Below are 21544 nucleotides of genomic sequence, written 5' to 3' on the forward strand. Positions count from 1 at the left end.
GGCTGCAACAGATTTGGAATGCAGAAGGCTTCACATCATTCAAATTTATTTATTATTTCCAGCCAGTTACCCAGGGTGCCTAGGTTCTGCAGATGATGGACAAAGAGAAGGGAAATGGAACAGGGCAGCAGTTAAGCATCATAAATTTATTGTTTCTAAGGAACAAACCATTTTCCTTTCTGTTTGCTTGCCCCCTCCTGCTTCTGTGGGAAACAGAGTAATGAAATCTTCCCACCTTAGTGATACATTGTGGCAGCAGAATCCCTGCATGGGGTTTGCTCTGCACAGCATTACAAACTTCACAAATGAGGCAGCTGCTAACTGCATTTTTACCATAACATTTACTTTCCCCATTTAACCACAGTGGTGGAAAAAGGAACTTTTATCCTGGTGCTTTTGGGAGTATAAGAAAGGGTAACATTAAGAACCTGACAAAAGCAATTGAAGGAAACCTGTGTTGAGTCAGATTTTTGTGTGTGGTGTTCCCCAGATGTTCTGGTAACTGTAGGCTGTTGTTAGCTGCATGTCCCACTGAGTGTCACTGCTGAAAATGTTGGTGTAGTTGGATCCTCACTGCTGTTTTTCACATTCCCAGGGAAGCTTGTGCTTACTCTGGAGGCACAGCCATGCTGCTTTTCCTCCCCACTGGTGTTGAAGTTACCAGAACACCTTGGCAGCATTCTCACACTGGTGTGGTTCTGCAGGGCAGCAAGTCCAGGCAGGGTCTGATCCTTGACCAACTACATGAAGCAAATCTGTCACCCAAAGAGCCTAGATTAGGTGTTCAAGCAAGACATGCAAAGAGCAGTAGGAAGGCGAAAATAGCTGCCAAGTGCTAGCCAGTAGCTTGTGGAGGACAGGGAGCAAGTTTCCAGCTCCCAGCGTTCCTCTCCCCTCTACCGTGGCTGTGCTGTGTTGGTAAACAAGTAGATTCCCACTCCTTCATTTGTTTTTGTTGTCCAGCCAAGCTCAAGGTAGCTGCTTTAAACATGCCAATGCCTCAAATAACTTGTTTTGCTACTGCTCTTCCATTATCCCCTCTCTGCGCCCTGACTGGAATGACAGATGCAGGCTTGTCCTGAAGATGGAATTTCTCTGCAAAAGCACCAGCTGTCCGAGCAGGTCTCCCGTGTCAGTGAGGATGCAGTGAGGCAGCTTGGTGTGTTGCAGCTGGCAGTGCTGCTGTTTTCCATGAGGCAGGAGGAGGACAGGCTGTACGGGATGTGGGATATTTTGTACGGGAGCTTGCGGGGATCTGCTGGATTAATAGTGAGGACTTGGCTTGGCACTGACAGCAAGGGGAATTCAGAATGGTCCCACACTCGAGCTCGTTCAAACCTCACTCGAAGATGACAACTCGAGCCCACCAGCTGAGCTTTCACGAAGGATATCTGCCCCCCCTCCTCTCCCCTCCCCTGTGAGCATGTCCGAGTCCAGTGAGGGAACCATCCGTGGCCTGGGGAAGGGAGCGCACGTCCTACAGCTCTTCGCTCTCCGGCAGGATCCGCACCCAGCCTTGGGCCACCCTGTTGAAGTTGGGCCTGTGGGAAATCACCTCCAGCACACTCAGGTTATCCAGCTCTACGGTGGGCAAAGAGAACAGCTCACCAACTAACGCCCTGTCAAACGGGGCCGGAGTCCTGCAGCACAAAAAGAAGCACATTTAGTCACAAGGAGAGGCTGGGCATGTTGTAAAGGTGTTAGAAAAAGTAAGTCTGAATTTACTGAGTCCGGTACAATGTAGCAATGCCTGTTAGAAATGACAACCCTCCTCTTCCTCCCCAGGACACTGTTAGAGCCCTGGCAGGCCATCGAGGTGGTTCTCTGGTACAGAGCCCACCTCAGCTCAAGCTTTGGCAAGCCTGGAGAGTGGGGTTTGGTGCCCAGGTATTGGTTGAAGTGTTCTGCACGTGGAAGGGCTTAGATTCAGAGATCAGTGACAGTGACAAACCCCTGGTCTCGGGAGTGCATCCTGTGCAGCTCCTGTGTCTTGCAGAGGGCTGAGGCTGCTCCAGATCATTAGCACATGCAGCTCTATTGGCGCTGCCTCCATCCCGCCTTTTGGGACCGCTCCTCATGAACAATGACTAACGGGAGGAGCAGTGTGGGGGCAAGAGCTGTCATCTCTTTCTGCAGAAATGTGGAATAGGACTGGGGAAGAATGTGCCAACCCCCAAAAAGCCAAGAATGTTGGTTTTGGAGCAGCACATGGGGGCTGAGCTATCAGTGAGGCAAAACTGGGAATGTTTGCTTTGGGAAGCACTGCTAGAACATGAATAACGTGGCACTGTTTTGCAACAGAGAAGAAATAAGAGGGGTAAAGGCAAATGAGAGAAGTTTGTTCTAGGAGCTTTCTTTAGGGAAAAGAGAGTCTTTGTCAAAGCTTGGTTTTTCACTCTGTCTTCAGGCAGCACACCTTCGCAAGGTGGCCCAGGTTTTTGCATCACAGTCTGAATGTTTAAAATTGTTGATAAATCAGCCTGCTTTAACACAGTTGCTGTGGAGGTGGTGGACTTGTCCTTGCTCTGTGACCCATGAGAGCTGTGCTTGGATTCAGCTAGCCTTAGGCAAGACCACTGGCTTTTCGATAGCCAGCTTGTTCCAAAAAGTTTGTTTTTCTGTGGTTTGGTATTTGAACTGAGAAGTGATTTAAAAGCCAACAGCTTGGAAGATTGTGAAAAGCCCAGTTAAAAGAAGATTGGCTTTCTGAATCTTTCTGCCTCGCTGAAGAATTAGAGGAGGTGGTAAGAGGCTTGGAGTTAAATTAGCATCCATCTGTATTAAATTACAGTTGAGGACTTTAAATAGAAAGGCAGCGTGTGAGAGGGGAGAAATGGTACAGGGTAGAGTATTATTCAGAAACATGCCCTTGCTTCAGTCGCTGTCCATAAATAAATCCTGAGGCAGGAACATGGCTAAATGTTGAAAGAAAAGAGCCAAGTGTCTGCAGCAGCTCCTTCTTCTCCCCCTGCAGCACCTCCTTGGCTCTAACTTCTCAAGGAGAGGCACATGACAAAGCCCCAGGGCTGAGGGGAAGGAGGGCAGTAAAGGGAGTTGGTGGCCAGGCTCTTCTCTGCCCTTTAGGCTTTTCCCACAAGGAGGGGTTGTGGTGCCCTTCTGCCAAGTGTTGAAAGCACAGCAGTCGTGTCCCCCATGCCTCAAATCCAGCCCTGGGGTGAGTATAGGGGAGCTGCTTTTGGCACGTGGTCTTCTGGGGAGCAGCAGTGCTGTGTGCCGGGGGAAACTCCAGTGGGAACTCGCCTGCTGGAAGGTGACTTTGGCCAGGCCACCAAAGCCAATATAATTCTATCCTCATGACAGAGGAAGGAGTACAGACAGGACTCCTTTTGCTGATTCCCTGGGATGACACTCAGCTTAAAAGTTCAGTTCTTATTATTCTGCCATGCAGAATAGAAAGCTGGTGCTTTGCTACTCCCACATCTCCATCTCCTGGATCCTCACCATCACCTTTCCAGAAAGGAGATCTGTCTTGGCAGTCTTTGTTCCAGGGTCCCACCTTTGGCCCAAGTATAATTTGGAGGTGTGAGGAAGCGCCAGCCCTGCTCCATCAGAAGCAGCCACAGGGCACAGAGCTTGCCAGGCTGAGCCACCAGAAACCCCCTGGCCTGGAGGCTTTGGGCTTGAGCAGGTGTTCAGAAGGAATTTGGTGACCTCTTAGCACTCTGTGGGAAGATTAACCTTATACCCCCACTGCTTCCAGCAGCTGCTTGAATACCTTAAGGAAATTAGGAAAGAGACTTGGCACTGTGTCTTTCCTCCACCCGGCCGAGAGCTGAGCCCAATTGGGGACAGGAGTGATTCCTTCTCCAGGACCATGTGTGTAAGAATTGGTCCTCCCAAATTTCATCCCTGAGGTTACCCAGTGAGATCAAGCTGCTTAAGGCTGTGTGATCTCAGTAGCAGAGCTGAGAGGAGATCCAGGGGAGAGCTGCTGGAGGCAGGAACCTTTGCAGGGAGCCACAGAGGAGCTCATGAGTGGGAAAAGAGCATTCTGAGCCGCTGCTGTGCCCCTGTGGGGCTGGTATGAACGGTTGTGTTTCCCTGGCAGGGTGGTGAGTGCTCCTCAAGGCTGAAGGGCTTGCCCAAGGCTGGTATGGCTGGTGGTGTCTGCCCCTGTTACCTGTTGAAACTCCTGAAGTCCCACGCGGGGGGTCTCATGGGCGGCGGGTTCTTGCCATGCACGGCATCATTCCTGTCACCAAAGAGCTCCTGCCATGGGGACCGGTAGCCCTTGGGGATGGCAGTGACATTGAACTTCTCGTGGGGGATTTCTTTGAGGGGGCTTGAGTACCCTGTGCAGGGAAGAGACAGTGTGGGCTGCTGGAGCCACAGCCAGGCTAGGCAGGGAGTGGGAACAGCCCAGCCTCTGCATGGCCATGGAAGGCCTGTTACTGGGGTAGGAATGTGTATCTATAACATATCTATATATATATATATTTGTACATATAAAATCTCTGGGGAAGGGTTGCCAGACCCCTCAGCAAGCAGCAGCTCACTGCCTCCAGCCCCGTGTTGCTGAGATCACAGCAGCATTGGGTTCAGGTGGAGGAAACATTGACTTACCTGGGGCTAGGGCACTGGGGTTCAGGACTTTGCTCATGTGCAAGACCTTCTCTGACTTCTTGGGTACTTCTGGGGGGCCACCTTGGGGTGATGCTGCTACGTGGAGCTCAGAGTGATAGTTCTCCTGGCCCCCAGCATTCTCCCCTGCCTGTGGAGGGGAGAGTTAACAGGCACAGGGGGAGCTCCCCTGGCCTCATTTGGGACTCAGAGGTGGTTCAAAACACCTCAGAGCTTCCTCCATCTACTCACCATCTGTTCATTCACTGTTCCTTCTGGATCACCTTTCCCAGTGTGGTGTGAGCCACCTGCCCCTTGCCCTGGGAGCTGCAGGAGACAATGAGTGTGTGCAGAGGGGGATCAGCACCATCCCTTCCTCTGGTAGATATTGAACCCCATGTTTGCCCATATCCATGCTCAGCCCACCAGGACATTTCTCCTCTCCCTTCACCTCTGCATAGCAGTCAGCCAGCCATGGCTACCCTGCTGAGAGACCACTGATCCTGCCAGGAATTCCTTCCCTGGAAAGGCTGCAAGAGCCAGGGAAGGGCTGTGCTCAGACCCACCTGCCTGGAGGCACTGGGATGCTCAAAGACAAAGCGCTGCACCCGCTTCTGGCGCTGCTGGAAGAGCCGGGAGCCGCGGTTGTTCGGCAGGGAGAGCTCCTCGATCATCAGGTCATGTGTGGTGCTCATCTTCTTCCCCAGGTCCAGCTGGGGCTCTGAGGAGCCTGGGAGAGCACAGCTACAGCTGAGGATGCTGCAGTGCACAGATGTGCAGATGCACAGACCATTGGGGTCTCTCTTTTGTGGCTGGGTCATTTGCCCACGCCAGGGACTGGTGTTTCCTCTGTGAGGAGTTGTCAGGGAGCTCCAGAGGTTCAAGCAGCCTCTCCCACCCTGTGCAAGGACTGTTCCAGCAAAAGCAGGGCAAGTGGGGCTCTGGCCTCAACCAGAGCTGTGTCTGGCCCATAGGCAGGGAGGGCAGCACTGTCCTGGGGCTGGTGACACACCTGCACCCCCTTACCATCTTCAGGGCCTGGTCTCATGATGGCCATCACTTGCTGCTGTGCTCCTGAGGCAGCTCTGTTGGAGGCAGATGGATCCTGTCTGGCTGGAAGAGAGAGGCACCCCAGGAGTGACACCAAACATGGGAACACATTAGCCACAGGCATGCTCCAGACAGACAGTAGAATTCAGCTGAGCATCTCCTCTGTTCAGCATCATCCCTAAGCATCTCCTTGCACTGCTTTCTGTCCCAGTCAACAGACAGGGAATGTTCAAATTTCAGCCTGTCATTCTTCCTCTCTGCCTTTCTTTAGAGCGGAAACTCTCCTCACCTCTGTCTTTGCCCACAGTGAGCCACTGTCCTTGTGCCCCAAGCTCCCTCAGAACAGCAGCTGCTGGCTGAGCAGGGGCCCTGGCTACTCCCCCCCAGCACCTCCGCCTTAGCTATTTTCAGCTGCTGGCTCCGAGGGCGCATGAGCTGCAGCCCTGAACCTGCACGGAGCTGGTGAGCCCTGCCAGCAGCAAGAAGAGCCATGGGACCACTCGGCTGGGTTGCTCCATTGTGGAGAGGTGGCTGGAAACCAGCCCTCTCTGAGCCCCCTGTGCTGCCCACCTGCAGCAGAGCCCTCCTGTGCTGCCAGGACGCTTGGCTCTACAAGCGCTGTTCCACCCTGTTTGGTGCATCTGCCATCCCTCAGCTCAGGCTGATGCTGGGTAGCTTCCCCTAAAGGCCCTGCAGTGCTGGGGCTCCCATGGGGCTGGGATACCTGGCACACAGCTCCCTGCCAGCTCTGAGTTCGGCATTAACCATCCACACAATGAGCCAGGGACCTGCACCCCCATCCTTCCCTTTGCCCCACTCCGGGGAGACTGCCCCCTGACCCCCACGGTGGTGGTGTCCCCTTTTCCATCCCCAAGGACATCCCCAAGCCCTGTGCACCCACCCGCCTGCTGACCCCCACGTGGGCCCTCACCTTCCCTACCTGGCCAGGGGATACCCCAGATGCTGGGAACTGAAGATGCTTCTCCTGCTGCGCTGGGGATGAGGCCGAAGCCAAGCTGCAGCCACCAGCACTCGGTGGCCTCTGCTGGCCCTTCACGGCACCCTTGGGCTCCTGCTGCTCGCCCCAGCCCGTCCTGGGCTCCAGCCCAGATGTCAAGGTCCAGCCACGGGACAGAAGTTATTTCTGGCTGAGAAAGGGGGCGGAGCAGGGCTGTGACCCTTGGGGACCGGGATGCGTCACCCCAGCACAGAGCAGGTCTGACTCACAGGGATGAGGATGCCATAATTCCAGCATGGAGCAGGGCTCTGACCCCTGGGGACCAGGATGCCATAATCCCAGCATGGAGCAGGACTCTGACCCCTGGGGAGCAGGATGCCATAATTCCAGCATGGAGCAGGGCTGACCTCTGGGGTCATGTAGCAGCAGCAGGAGGTGACCATGTGGCATGTGTGCCCAGGCCACCTTGGGGACAGATCAGAGCCAGCCTGGGTGGAATAATGGCAGTTTATTTTGGAACTGAGTATACAGTGGTGTGGTGAAGGCAGGTTGTGGTGGCTGCTGGAGCAAGGGTGGGAGATGTGCCCTGGAAATGGGGGACTGTGTTCCAGGAGAGACAGCCTGCAATGTGGAGGTACTCCAAGGAACAGGGGTGGGGTGGCTTCAACAGCATATCCTGGGGAAAGAGAAGGGATGATGGGCTCCATGAATGGAAATATGCTAGAGCCCTGGCAGCCCAAACGCAGCCTCTTTTCCAGTGCTGGTCTCACTGGCCCCAAGGTGTGGGGACACCAACATTCTCAGAATAGCCTTCTGTGCCAACACCTCCTTCAAACCCTCTGCAACTTCTACCATTTCCTTCAGCCCCTACAGTTCCCAACCTCCCCTGGCTGTCACAGCACCATTGGTTCCTGTGTGTACCTCCATCCCACCCAAGTGGGGATGGGGATGTGGAAAACTTGGGTATGGGGACAGTGAGAGGTATAAGGTGGGGCAGTCCCTCTTGGTCTGGGCAGGGTGGGAGGGCATCTGTAAACAGTCCCCTTAACATGACAATAAATAACTTTGGCTCTTTTTGGTCTCCAGGAAAAGGATTTGGGAGAATTTCTTTGAGAAGGGGTCAAAAGGTTAATTTTTTTTAAAAAGGCAGCTAAGAACTGGGGGGCTGGAATTAGAAATTAAATTTTCCTCTCCAAAATCTAGTTTCAGTTGACACCAGCCAAATCTAGAGGCTGGGAGAAGCTCGGAAGAGAGAGTCTGGTCATGCAGCCCACCTGCAGCAGATGTGCCACCCTAGGGAAGCAGAGCTTCAGTGACATCCCGATATAACACCTGGGAGCTGGGGACAAGGGCTCACGGGGGGCCACCAAGCCCATCCCATCCTGGCTGTGTGGATGGGGCCGGCTGGCAGGCAGGGACTGCCGAGGGAGGGGCCGTGGGGGGCCGGCTCCCCCTCTCTGCCTGCTCCTGCCTGCTGACCACGCAGTCCTGCCCCGAAAGGTTAGGCTGGTAAAAATAGAGCGGGGCCATGGGACAGCGGCCGGGCGGGAGGCACCTGACCCCTCTGGCACACAGAGTGGCCATGGCAGCTCCGAAGGGACAATTTTTTTGGGGACCTCAACCCCGGGGGTCGGTGTGTTCCCGCTGGGGAGTGGCACCATCTGGGCTGACGGGTGGAGGGAGAGGGTTTTTTGGCAGGGGCTGGCTTGTCTAGGAGGTGCAGGGAGCCCCTGAGGGCAGACTCCCAGTCTTCAGCCGCAGGCTGCTGGTCCAGCCCCGGGGACAGAGGTTGAAGCTGTGGATTCCCGGGCTCTTGGTCCCCGAGTCTTCGGAGTCGAGGGAGACATCCGAGTCCGTCGGGGACCGGGAGGTGCAGCGCTTGGCTGCGGAGCGCCCACCCACCACGGGGGATGGCAGGGGGCTCTTGGGGAGGGGGGACAGCCTGGGCACGGGGCAGCAAGGCGCGCTGGATGGCAGCAGGAACCGGCGACCCTCTGCCCAGGCGGCTCGGGGCATCCCGGGGGAGACACAGAACTGCGGGCTGCCTGCCCGGGGCGATCGCAGGGGGCTTTTGTGGGTGGGCGAGGGGCTGCCCAGGCTCCCCGGCACGCTGCTGGCAGCCTGCAGCGCCGGCGCTCTCGGCCCCAGCCGGGGCGACTGGGGCAGGCTGGGGGGCCCGGCAGAGATGGGAGTGAAGGGCCGGGAGCTCTCCAGCCCCAGGGCTTTGGGAGAGGAGCTCTTCCTGCGGGCGGCGTTGATGATGTTCCTGGCGAGCCGCGCTTGCATCTGCCGGCTGGCGCGGGGGTCCGCGTCCTGCCGCAGCGGGGACAGGGACCTCTCGCTCCACGGGGGGGACCTGGGGGGCCCCTCATCCAGCTCGGGCACCGAGGCCGGGCTGGCCCAGCCGTCCAGGCTGCCCGGGCGCCGCGCCAGCCGAGGCGTCCAGGTGGGCGACGCAGGGAGGGACGAACGCCTGTCCTGGAGAGGGACAGAGAGCGGGTTAGTGACCCCCACTCGGGGGGACGAAGGCACAGAGCAGGGGCACAGCGGCAGGAGGGTGCCAAGGTAAGAGTCATGCTGACACAGCCCCACGGGAGCTGCGGATATCTCCTGGTGCATTGCACCCCAAAAATGCATTGACCTTGCAACGCCTCACCGCCAATGAGATCGGGGCAGGCTGAGCCTGCTGTTAATCATCCTTGCCCAGAATAAGTCCCAGGACCTCTCACTACCTGCAGCTTCCTAAAGTCTCCCTCTGGGGGTTGCTCGGAGCCCGCCTTGCACTGCCCCAGGATCCATCACCCAGCGCTGCTCCCCAGACGGCAGGAAAGAGAAGAGCCACGTGTGACAGCGCAGAGAGTGTATTCAGAAAGAGGGGGAAAAGAAAAATGCAGGAGAAATAAAGCACAGTCAAAAGGCAACTTGGCACCATGGGGAAAGTGGCGAGAGGGTGTGGGCAGAGGCACAGCTGGATGACAAGCCTTGGGCTGAGCATCACCCAGCAGCCCTGCCCTCGGCAGCCTCCTCATCCCAGCACATCCCCTGCTCCCAGCCGTGCACAGCACTGCCCAGCCCGGCTCCAGCACTGAGCACAGGTAGGGACAGGGACCCCACAATGTCCCTGGGCCCAGCACCACTGGCCTCTGCCATTCCCCGAGGGAAGCAGTTCTTCCTCCACAGTGAGGAAGCGAACGAGGACAGATCCTGAAGGAGCAACAGAAGAGTCAGGAGCAGGCACAGTGAGGCAGAAAGACAGCGTCCCCTCCAGGTTTGCTTTGGTAGGAGCTGAGAAGAGCCACGGGACAGAGGGGATGTGGAGGAGCAGGCAGAGCTCTGAGAGCTGGAAAAGCTGGAGGCGAGGAAAGGAGGGAGCCAGAGGTGCCATGCTCCTTACAGTTTCCAGGCGAGAGAAGAGTAAGAACAGCCCTGTGGGTCAGGCAGGCTCCTGCTGACTCTTTAGGAATCCTGCAGGCTCTGTTCCCAGTTCCTGCTGCCTCCCCGGGACTCTACACCTCCTGTTGCACTGGGGGTTCAGCAGCGCCTGTCACCCACTGTCCCAGCGCTGCAGCCTCACAACCACTTCTTTTTTTTCTATTTTCTTTTCTTCCCCCTGCTTTTTTTTTTTGGCGGTTGGTTTGGCTTTTGGCACTCCCACGAGCAATTAGGGAGGACTCAGCCTAGCACCCCTGTGTTTTTCTCTCTGCCACCACTACTTGTAGTAAAAAGAAGGTTTCCACACCTGCGGCTCGATGCCGGCATTCCTGGTGGAGTAGGAGGGCCGGGGTGCCTGGAAGCCCGCCCTCGCCCGGGGGGGCAGCAGGCGGCACGGGGAGGCCAGCAGCACCTCAGCCGGGGCTCCGGGGCTGGCACGGCTCTCATGAGTCAGGGGCAGAGCCCCAGCAGCGCTGGGGAAGGGGCTGGCAGTGGTCTGGCCGGCGCTGGGCACCACGGGGGGATGCCAAACTGGGGAAGGAGGCAACGGAGAGGTCGGGCAGGAGGTTTGCTGGGGATAGGGGTAGGAGTCGGGAAGAGAGGGTCTGGGTGGAGGCACCTCTTGGGGCATGGACCTTGCTGGCCCCTTGGACGGGGAGAGGATAAAGAGAGAAGACTGGAGCTGGTAAGGCTGGTGCTTGGAGATCTCCAGCTCCTTCTGGGACACCTCGTTCTCCATTAGGTTGCTGCCATACAGCGATGCAGGAGGGGTTTTGGAGGGCCTGCAGGGACTCTTGGAGGGGCGTCTGGAGACCATGGGTGACAGGTAAGCGTTGTTGTCATACTTCCAGGAGGGAGGCAGGGACATGGTGGGCGATGGGGACCGCAGCAGCTCAGGCTGGGAGGGGGCTTCAATGATGAACTTCTCCATCCTGGATTGTCGGCGGGCAAAGAGCTCAGCCCCCTTCCCTCTCGCTTCAGTGAGGATGTGGCTGGGCTGTGGCTTCTTCTTGGGCTGGATGGTGGGAGACTTGAGGCAGGAGGACCATGCCGGAGCATCCTCAGCCGGTGGGAGGTGCTGCACACCCCTGGCTGCGCTGTTGGGGACAAAGTTCGAAGCTTCAGCCCCGAGGGCGAAGGGCTCGTCCTCGGCGCTGGGCTCCCCCTGCTCCTTCTGCTTCTTCCTGCTGTCTGCACTCTGAACCAGGTCCAGCAGGTCGGGGTTGGGGCCCAGCTTCGGCTTCTCCACGAAGGTGAACATGGACTTTCTGCTGGCTCTCCGGGCAGCCGACTCCTCCAGGATCCCTGTTTTGGGCAGGGGGTTTGGTCCGCTCACCCCACAGCCCAGGAGCGGATCTGGCAGCATCTTCTGCTCCTGGGCGGGGTACAGGGCCGAGTAGGCAGGGGGGGAGCGGACGCGGGTGAGGGGTGGGGGGCTGCTGAGGGTCTCTGCGTAGGTTGGCGGTGGGGGCAGCTCGGGAGCAGGGGGCTCCTCTGCCGGCTGGGCACTGGCGGGGGACGCCTGGGTGCCAAAGGGTCTGGCCGTGCGGTTCTTCACAGGCTTGGGCTTGGCCAGTGTGAGATGCACCTCGTAGTACTGCCGGCCCTGCGTGCCGTTCTGCTGCTGCCCGGCTGGGGATGCCATCCCTGTGGCTGTCCCCGCTGGTGCGCTGGGCACCTCGCTGGGCACCTCACCGGGCACCTCGCTGGGCACTTTGACGTTCTTCCCCTCCTCGGGGCTCTGTGGCAGGACAAGAGCCGCCGTGCTCGGCCCCGCAGGGGCTCCTGCAGTTCCGAGCCCTTCCATCCTTCTGTCCACCCCACTGGCCGCCTGGTCCTGCACGCCGATGCCGTTGGTGCCGGCCGATGCCATGTTCTCCTTCAGGTAAACGCTGAGTGGGACCTGCTGGGCTTCAGCAGGAAGCTCCTGGCACGGGCAGGCGTTTGCCAGCATCCCTTCTCCTGGATTGCCAGGCTGCTCAGGCTCCGGCTTCACGCCCTGCCGCTGGCTCTGCTCCATGGCCGCCTGGCGAGGCTGGGGCGCGGGGCTCAGGGGCAGCCCCCCGCCATGCCCGGCCCCCGTCAGCCCCTCCACGCGCTGCCTGCGCCGGTGGAACAGCAGGACTCCCTTGGAGCTGGGGCCGGGCGCCGTGGTGAGCTGAGCCGCGATCCTCTGGCTCCGCGCCTTCGCCTCCTTCAGCTCCTTCTCCGAGAGGCTGGCGCTGCGGGAGAGACCTGGGCAGAGGGGAGAGAGGGATTAGGGCTCTCAGTGGGAATGTGGGGTGTCAGTTCTCCCCGCCCAGGATGACAGCCCTTCCTCCAGGTATCCCCCGGCATCACAGCTCTTTCCCTGGCAGGCGGGAGAATGTAGGAGAGAAGCACCGGGGCTGGGGTACACGGTCCGGGGCAACGGGGACCCAGCAGAGCCATCACGAAGATGCTGGGACAGATGAGAAAGCCCAAGGAACACCCAGTGACACTCAGGACATTTCCACCATCCCACCCCGTATTTCGGCTGGGTTCTGCGCACCCACCGCCCTGACCATATGGGAAAGGAATTTTTCCGAGCGGGTCTCCGGTTGCAGCTCACATGGCTTCGGGCCCCGGCTCCAAGAGGCAGTGGCAAGAAAGAGGCCAGCGTGTGTCCCCCAGCCCCTCGCCCCGAATCCCGGCACGTTCAGCCCCGAGCGGGCAGGACGCAAACCCGGGACAGCGGGGAGATGTCACAGCAAGGCCGGTGAGCAGCCCTGGTGGGGGACTCATGTATGGAGCAACACGAGATGGCAGCAGCCGACAGGAGCTGTGCAGCTCCTGCCCAGCTGGACACAGGCACGGACACAGCGAGAGCCACCCTCGCGCCTCGGGACTCGACACAAGCGCTAAAAGCAATGTGCTAAAAGCCTGGCGAGAGCCCCGCGGCGAGCAGCCCAGTGCCGCTGGGCTTCTCCTGCCGAACAAAGGTCAGGGCACCAGCCCTTCCCTAAAACCGAAAGGATGTGGAGCTGCCGGGAATGCATTTTCTCAGGGTGAGCAATTTCCTATGAGCTTGCCCCCACCGAAAGCACCCGTGGGAAGGGCAGTGTCCCCCACCCTGCCGAGGCCACTGTTGGGCACACACCAGAGCCGACCATCAGCACCAGCCCCGCACCCAGCAAGGGCGCAGCCCCTCTCCGAAGGCACTGCCCGGACTGCTCTGATGGGTGTCTCTGCTCTGGCCCCAGCAGGGAGGTGGGTGGCCAAAACCGCCCGCTCCCAGCCCTGCTGCTCTTTCCTTTCCTTCCCATCCCATCCCTTCCCGTCTTCCCTTCCTTCATGTGTTCCTCATTTTCTTGCCTTCTGTGCTGCTTGGGAGTCTTCCAGGATATTTTCAGCAATGGCTCAGCCTACCAGCGAGGGAAAGGGATGGATGACTAAGCCAAATCCTTCCAGCAAGCCCACGGTAAGCAGGAGGGTTGCTGGAAGCTGGGCAACTCCTCTTCCTCACCCTTCATCCCTCCTGACTGCCTCAGTACCCAGCAAGTCCTTGAACACAGCCGAGGTGCGCAGGATGCCCAGGATGAAGTCAGGCTGCCCGACAGGAGGGTTCTGTCTGGGCAGGGGGCAGAGCCGGCAGAGATGCCAGTGCAAACTCTCCTGGAGACGAGGAGCCCGTCGGCAGCGGCGACGCCGGCGGCGAGTCCCCCCCGGTTCGCGCCCAGCATTGTTTTACGCCCCATTTCTATTTGCTTTGGCGGCGCCTCAGAGCGGGGCCGCTGCTTCCTCCGGCCGGGCTGGCTGGAGGGCGGCCAGCACCGCGGGGTCACCCTCGCCGCCTTTATCTCCGAAACTGAGCAGAAACACGGCCAAGGAGCCGTTGAGAAACAAGCCACAGGCTCCAGATGTCTGCGGGTTTCGTGCTCCGAGCGGAGCATCCCCGCTTCCTCGGAGGCCGGGGCTGCCTAAGAAGCAGAGCTCTCTGCGGAGCCATTTCGCAGCCTCTTGCTCTTGCTACTGCCTTTTAACAGCAAGCGAGGGGCCCTGGGGGATCTCCTCCGCGCTGGAGGGATGACTCAGCTTTTGGCCAGCCCGTTCCTGCTTGGACTAGCCGCCAGATAAGCTCCCACGTAGCCGGGATCAATACTGGGATTTGCCCACCGGGCTTTTGCCCCTGGATCTCTCCATCCTTTGCTGCTGCATGGGCATCACTCCAAGCCAGGGTGTACTGCAGGGTGGACTCCCCCACCTAAACTCCCCTACCTGGAATCCATTTCCATCCATACCCATCCCCTCCAGTCTTCCAGCAGCCCCTCTGCCCCTTCCTGCACAGCACCCACCATTCCTGGGCTGGTCCACTGGAAATGAATCCCTCAGGATACTGCTTGGGATGCTGAGGGTATGAACTGCTCTTCACATTCAATTTTTATGACACAGATGAAGAGCACTGAAGCCTCTGGCAGTGCAGAGGAAATTGCTGCAGCCTGAGCCATGGGATGAGGTTATTCACCGGGTGCAAGAGCCTTTATCCATCTGCCATAGTGTCTGAAGGGTGTCTGCCACCTGGGGCAGTTTCTGCACCACATACTCCCCTCCCAGCCCGTTCCATCATCCTTCCCTGCCATCTCCTGCCAGCTGGAAGCCCCGGGTGGGCTCTACTTGGTCCTTTTCCCCAGCCCCAGGCAGGCGGGAGGGAGCTGACTGCACTGAGAATGTCCAGGTGCTGGGGAGAAAGAAAAGGGGTGAGGGCAGCCAAAGCAGTGCAAGGAGGAGGTGAAAGTAAAACTATTCAAGGGCACAGGGAACTGGTTTCCAACCATTGCCCTGAGCCCAGTCCAAAATCCAATGGGTGACACCCTCTCTCTCTCTCTCTCTCCTTCCTTCCTTCCTTCCTCCCTCCCTCCCTTCCCATACACTGGCTAGCCATGACACTGTCCCTCAGGAAGGAAATATCTCCCCTCTCCAAATATCCCATCTTTTTCCAGGACAATGAGCCCCACCAGCGCTCTCCACTGCCATGTGCCCTCACTGGGCCCACCTTGGGTCCCCTGTGGCCCAGGGATGCTGGAGAAGGAGATGCTCCCTGTCATCCTATGCCCCATGGAGCTCACAGAGTCCTGGCACACACAAGCAGCTCCAAGTGCTGTTCTGGTTTAACACATTTCAGCTCTGCCCACAGAAGCCTATAGATCTATATCTATATATTTATATAGGCACTTGCTCTGTAGGTTTTCCACTGCTCCAGGGGTGACTTCCTGAACATCCCCCAAGTGCAGGGCTTAACAGCTTCTTGCCAAGCTGTCAGTCATCCTTCCCACAGCCTGTACAGTGCTCTCTCCTCCGGAGCGAGGATGACGAAGGTGATGAAAGGCATTTTTGGTGCTCTCACTTCCTGGACAGATGGGAGAAAAAAATTCCTTCCATCTCAGTTTTCCATGCAAAGGATGGATCCCCCTGAAGGGTGCTAAAACAGGATGTTGGAAGTTCAGCCAGAGAAGGCTGGAATCACCATCTGACCCCAAATAAAGGTGAAGGATGTATCAGACACGGCTTGTGACCCATCCTGCCCTAAGATGGACTCTGAGAGCTGAAATGGGATGAAGATTTGGCCTTAAATTGCAGCTTTGTTGAACTGACAAATTCAGTGAAAGTTGCTGGTCTTGACATGGCTGGGATGCCCCAGGAAGGAAAACAGTAACTTGGAAGCTGTGCCTGGTGGGAAGTCTTGTAAGCAGAGGAGAAGAGGTACCCAAGTCTTAATGGGACCTGCAGGGTGCAGCAGGTCATGTGAAATCTTGGAGTCAGAGCTGGCAGGTGACTCCAAAGCCTTCACTTTGGGCTCTGTCCCTGGCCTCCTCCAAGTCTGGATGCTCAGTTATCCCAGTGCAGCAGCACAGCTTGGCCATGCTCAGGGTGTCCTACAGACCACCCCCTGACAGAGCTCCCACTGTCCACAACCAGGAGGCACTTTTTCCCATTTCCAAGTATTTTTTGGACTTCTTTAGTCAACCCAAATGGTGCCTCTTGCTGGCAAAATCCCACTGGCAAAACCAAGAGTGAAACCAAGACAAACCCTGTTTCCAGAGGGACACCTGACACGAACCCTCTGTGTCACCTGACACGAACCCTGGTGCACATACACAGGCAGGCAATGCTGGGGAGAGGAGATCCAGCATTTTCACCCAAACATTGAGGACTTTGGACACTGAGGAAATGTAAGCAGGTTTTTTGGCAGGGCAGCAAGCTGGCCCCTTGCCCCAGCTACAGCTGTGCAGGATTTTTTGCAATGCTTACCAGCTCACACACATTTAAGTCAGTGCACACATTTCTCTCCAGCTCCCAGTTATCCCAAATAATCTGCAGCTAGGAAAACACAGAGGGTAGCACAGACAGGCAGCTGAGCTAGCTAGAAACGGATATGATTCAAGCATATGGATAGAAGGATGACAATTTTCTGCCTCATTCCCAGCTTCCAACCCTCCTATGCCCCAGATACAAATGAAGTTCTTATCTGTGCTGGCCCTGCAGCCCCAAAAGGACCTGGCTCAAGTGGTGGGTGCTGTGGTGGGATCAACCTTGCCTGCCTGGCAGACTCTCTGTGCTGGGCCTTTCCACACGGGCGCCTTTGCCAGTGATAAAATGTGGCACAGCGAGAAAATTCGTTGCGCTTGCAAGTTTTCCCTGTGCTCTGTTCACAGGGGCTTTGCTGGATTTGGAGCTGTTTGCCTCCCCACGCTGCTCCCGGCACTCAGCACCCAAATTGTGCTGAAATGGCCCCACAGTCTCCAAGCAGCAAGTCCTGGGGAACCCAATTCCCATTCAGGGGGAGAAAAAGGGGTTGGTGGGGATTGAGTTCGAATGGGGGCTGTCTGCCCCTGCCCATCCCCAGTTCCCAGGGGGTGTGCAGTGAGCAGCCCCAGCCTCACATGTGTCTGCACTGGGGAAGAAGGAGCTGTTGCCATCACACAGGTGGAGGCAGCACCTTCCCCAGCTGGCTAAAATCAAGCTTTTATCTTTGGAAAAGGTGGGTGGAGCAGGGCAGACCTCCCCCAAACAGCCCTGCATCCATCCACCCCGCAGAGCCAGCCCGTCCCAGGCCGGGTACCACGGGGACTCCATCCTGCCTGGACAGTACGTCCCAGGCCACTGTGCCCAAAGCTGCTGGAACTCGTTGCGACCCATCCCGGGCTGCAAGGTCCCGGGGGCAGCCCCGCCGGGCTGGTGCCCCGAGCCAGCGGCGCTGGCCTGGCCAGAGAAGGTCAAACGGCTCGGAGTGTCCCTGTGGGGTGGGCAGAGCGGGGAGGGCAGCGGAACGAAACGGAGCCTTTGCCTATCCCTTGCACAATCCGTAAAGGATCCATCCTGCTAGCTGCCAAGCCGAGGTGCAGACCTCGTGTCCCAGCATGGGTGGCGTCGCCAGGGGAGGTCACGTCCCCGACGCAGGGGACAGGGGACATCGCCTGGGAGCTGAGAGGTGCGACCCTGCGAGCCCCGAGAAGGATCCCCCGTCCCTCCACATCCCCACCGTGTGTCCTCGCTGTGCCTCCCGCGCCCCACATCGGACCCGGGTGCCGGCAGAGGGAACCGGCACCTGCCCGGCTCATTCCTGGAGACAAACCCCTCTCAGCCCCGGCTGTGCGCGTCCCATCGCCCACCCTTCGCCCACCATCGCACCCACGGGATCTCTGGGCACGCACTCCCGGCTCCCCTCCGTGCACCCCCGACCCCTGTGCACCCCCTGCGCACTGCCATCCCGGGCACCCCGACACCCCGACCCCAACACCCCCGCTGCACGCCCCTCTGCGTGCCCACACACCCTCCTTCCCCCGGCATTCTGCACTGGCACCCCCCGGCCCCCGCCCGGACCCCCGGTCCCTGCCCCCCTACCCCTCAGCCCGGCCGTACCCGCGGTGCCGGGTGCCGGTGCCGCCTCCCCGCGCAGCCCGACTGCACCGGGGAGGAGGCGGCGGGCAGGAAAGTTGCGGCAGCTCCGCCCTCGGAGCGGGCCCGGGGGGGCGGCGGGCGGGGGCCGGGGCCGGGGGGTGGCGGGTCCCGCCGGCACTGCCCCTGCCCCAGCTCCTGCCCGCCCCGACAGACCGACAGACCGGACGGGACGAGTCCCCCCCGCCCGGCCATTCTGGCAGCCGCCCCGCCTCTCCCGGTGTTTCTGCTCCGCTGCTTCTCGTCCTGGCTGGGTTTGCCCCGAGCCCGCTGCAGGGGCGGGGAGAAGCCTGGACATCCCCTCACCCAGCCCGGAGCATCCCCTTACCCAGCTCCCCTCATCCCCTTCCCTGTGCGGGGCATCCCCCTATCCCATTCTGGGGCATCCCTCTCTTCCAGCCTTGCACGTTCCCCTTAACGTCCTGAGCATCCTGTTACCCGTCCCAGGACACCCCATTACCCAGCCCTTCACCCTTTTTCCCTCCTCCCCCCCGCAGCACCTTACGTTTCAGACGCTGCTGGGGGTGTGGGGCCTTCCCTTTCCGCAGGTTTCCCCCGTGCCTAAAGTTTTGAGGCACTTGGAAGGAGGCACAGTCCAGAGACAAAAATCCAGCACCGGTGTCACTGCTCTGGGGACCTCCTGGAGACAGCACTGAATCCCCTCTGCCAGGGGTGGTCTGCTCCCAGTCACAAGGGAGCCACAGTCCAGAGCAAGATGATCCCTGGGGAGCCAGCATCACCTCCCACCTCACCACCCTGCTGGGGCTGCAGAGCTCCCTGGCTGCGGCTGAGACCGGCCTCTCCCCCTTCCCGTGCCTGTCCACACCTCAGGATGAGCTCTTGGCTTGATTTTTTTGCCTTTCTAATTTCCTTTCTTCCTGCCCCTCTGTACTTTTTTGTGCTTTCCTGGTTTTTGAGGGAGCCTGGCGCTGGCTCTGCAGCCCCCAGGGAGCGAAACCTTCCATTTATTTGCACACCAGACAGAGAAACCAGTCCTGCCTCCTGCATCTCCCAGCCGCTGCCTCTACCCGGGGCTCCTGCGCTCCCCAGCCTGCCCTGAGAGGTGCCAACCAGCCGGGGCCGCCCTGCCGGATATTTGAGAGCAGCCAGCCTGGCCTTGGGCTGCTGGATGGTGACCAAAGGGGCACCCGGGACCCGCCCGGGTGGGTCCCTACAGCTCAAGGTGGGGCACCCGTTGGGCTCCCGGCTCCCAGGGCCAGCCCTGCACCACTCTGGGTGTGGATGGATGCACCCTCTCCTCCTGAAGAGGCTGGAAGAGGTGGGGGTTCTTGCACCCCTAGACAGCTAAAGAGAAGAGGAGCAAATCCCTGACATCTTCCAGGAATGCTCCTGCAAACAGCCTGCTGCAGAAACAGCCCTAGAGCCACTTGTGAGGCCACCTGCCCTTTCCTCTCACCTGGGTTGAACTAAATCTCTCTTTCCCAAACCTGCAGGCTTTTTGGAGGTCCAGAGCTGCTCCCAGCTCTCAGGACCCTCAGTGACATCCTGCCTGGAGGCTCTGGAAAGTCTGACGGGTCCTGCAGGCAGTGGCTGGTGGTGATCTCACTTGGAGGGGGAGGAAACGGGACAGACAAACTCTTTCCAACAAACCTGTTGAGTTACTTTAAAATTCCAGCCTGGCAGCAAAAGTGCTGGATGGTGGCGCGGATTAGGAAAATGCTGAGCCTGGACAGAGTCAGGCCTGACCTTTCCCCACCGCAGATCTGCCATCCCAGAGCAGTGAGAAATGGGAAGACTATTTGGGTCCATCTGGTTTGTGTGCTGAGCCCTGAAACACGATGCTGCTGGGGCAGCTGTGAGCCAAAGGGCTTGGCTGAGCTTCCCAGCCTGTGTCCCATCCAGGAGCTGCTGGTTTTGAGGATGCCTGACACTGCAAAAAGGCAGGGAGTGGATTCTGGACACCGGGTTCATGTCAAGCATCCCAGTCAGTCCCACCCCATCCCACCCAGTCCTGGGGGCTGCCTTGGGAAAACCAAGCTCTGAGCTGAGCAGCAGCATCCGATAACACCATCCTGTGGTGACAGGGACACACCTGCCTTGGCACTGTGGGCAGCTGAGATAACAGCTGGGCAGGCACAAAATAGAAAGGAGGGTGGAAGTGGGGTTTAAAAATGGGTCCAATGCATGTAAGAGGAGGGGTTCTGTGGGAGCATCTCCCTCAGGAAGGTGGGGCAGTCCAGGCATGGCAGCAGCCCCAGTAACCCTAGAAAAGAACCCCTATTTGTGTCACTGTGGCTGAAGGGACAGCCGTGGGCAGAGAGGAATAGCTGTGGCACGGGGCTGTGAAGTGAGGCGATGGCAGAGAGCATTGTATGGACCAACCAGCCTGAAATAAAGTGCTTAGTTTTTAAACCAGGGGCTGACAAAAATGGCCCAAAGCCATGTGAGGGATGCTTGGCCATCCCCAGTCAATGGAGGAGAGGTGTCCCTGTCCTAGACAGTGCCACAGGAGCCAGTCCTGATCACTCCTGGGCAGGATCCCACCAAGCCCCATGGCCAGGGTGAGGGCTGGGAAGTCTGTGCTGTTCATGCCCCACTTAGGGATAGCTTGAGTTCCTGCAGACAGTGGGAACGCGCCTGCTGCCTTCCCACCCCCCTCCCGAGAAAAGTCACAGATTCCTCCTTATTTTTAAGGCCAGAAAGATCATCTCAAGCTAAATTAGTCCCAGCAGCTCTGCTGGAAACCTGGGACCTCTAACCCAGGGGAAGTCCTGCTCTGGGAAGAGCTGGGTGTTCTCACCAGGAGCACAGTAATGCCTTTCTGGGGGGGACAGTGGCCAAAGGAGGTTCCTCTTACCTGTTTTCCTTGGCTCAAAGTCAGGGTCGATGATGACCCGTTGGATCTTCACCACTTTCCACTCCTGGCTGGGGTTGCCTGTGGGGCTGTCTGCTGTGAGGGGCAGCTCTGGGGCAGAACCAGGGCACCTGGGGGGGACTGCAGGCTCCTCCACCAAGGCCAGGCTGCTGCCATTCAGTGGGGGCTGTGGTGCATCCCCACTGAGCCCCCTGGGGTCCCTCTGGCAGCTGCCACTTGATTTCCCTCCCAGCAGTCCCATCTGTGCCTCCTGCTCTCCTGGCTCAGAGGCTGGAGCATCCCAGAGCTGATGGCAGCTCTGCCCCCCTCTGCTCCCCCTCTCCAGCCAACAGCCTCTGTCCCCCTCAGTGTCCCCCTCGGCTGCCCCACAGACACAGGGGGGCTGCTCAGCCTTGCCAGGCATGGGGCAGCTGGCCTGGGGGTGGAGGCAGAACTGCTGGAGCCTTGTCCTCAGCATCTTCACTGACTTTCTTCACTGGCACTCCACGGCCTTTCCAAACAGCTCTGCATGACCAGGGGGACGGATCCTCCCTCAGAGCAGGGGCAGCCACATGCCAGCCACGAGCTCAGCTTCACTATTCTTGCAGGCACGATGCCACTGGAGCAGGCAGGTTTTGGAGACTCAGATGGACGGATGTGTCCAAGGGGAGCAGGTCAGCAAGGAGGATTTTTCAGGAATCGCTCTTTTCCAGGGAGAGGACCAGCCTCCAAAGACCTGTGTAAAGGGAAGGAGGAGCATTGAGGATGCTTGTGCTTGCACTGATTTCCTATGG

At 58.6% G+C, this 21544-nt stretch overlaps 2 protein-coding genes across 3 annotated transcripts; both read right to left on the minus strand.

Annotated features, from left to right (window-relative positions):
- Nucleotides 1-35: 35 nt before the first annotated feature.
- MYOZ3 (myozenin 3) lies at nt 36-6996 on the minus strand. 2 transcript variants are annotated; one of them, XM_056502449.1, is made up of 7 exons: nt 6572-6996; nt 5608-5690; nt 5148-5311; nt 4834-4908; nt 4585-4732; nt 4142-4313; nt 36-1640 (listed from the first exon to the last, which is right to left on the minus strand). In XM_056502449.1, exons 2-7 carry the CDS (start codon nt 5636-5638, stop codon nt 1478-1480), a joined length of 753 nt encoding a protein of 250 aa, XP_056358424.1. In that variant the 5' UTR covers nt 5639-5690; nt 6572-6996; the 3' UTR covers nt 36-1477. The 2 variants fall into 2 exon arrangements, with proteins under 2 accessions (XP_056358424.1, XP_056358423.1); XM_056502448.1 differs by having other exon boundaries at nt 5608-5694.
- An 86-nt stretch (nt 6997-7082) lies between these two features.
- SYNPO (synaptopodin) lies at nt 7083-21060 on the minus strand. The gene is made up of 3 exons (XM_056502447.1): nt 20754-21060; nt 10329-12256; nt 7083-9067 (listed from the first exon to the last, which is right to left on the minus strand). The coding sequence occupies exons 1-3, from the start codon at nt 21010-21012 to the stop codon at nt 8300-8302; spliced, it is 2955 nt and encodes a 984-aa protein (XP_056358422.1). The 5' UTR covers nt 21013-21060; the 3' UTR covers nt 7083-8299.
- Nucleotides 21061-21544: the final 484 nt, after the last annotated feature.

The sequence above is a fragment of the Oenanthe melanoleuca genome, chromosome 13, assembly GCF_029582105.1.
Source record: "Oenanthe melanoleuca isolate GR-GAL-2019-014 chromosome 13, OMel1.0, whole genome shotgun sequence".
NCBI classification, from domain to species: Eukaryota; Metazoa; Chordata; class Aves; order Passeriformes; family Muscicapidae; genus Oenanthe; species Oenanthe melanoleuca.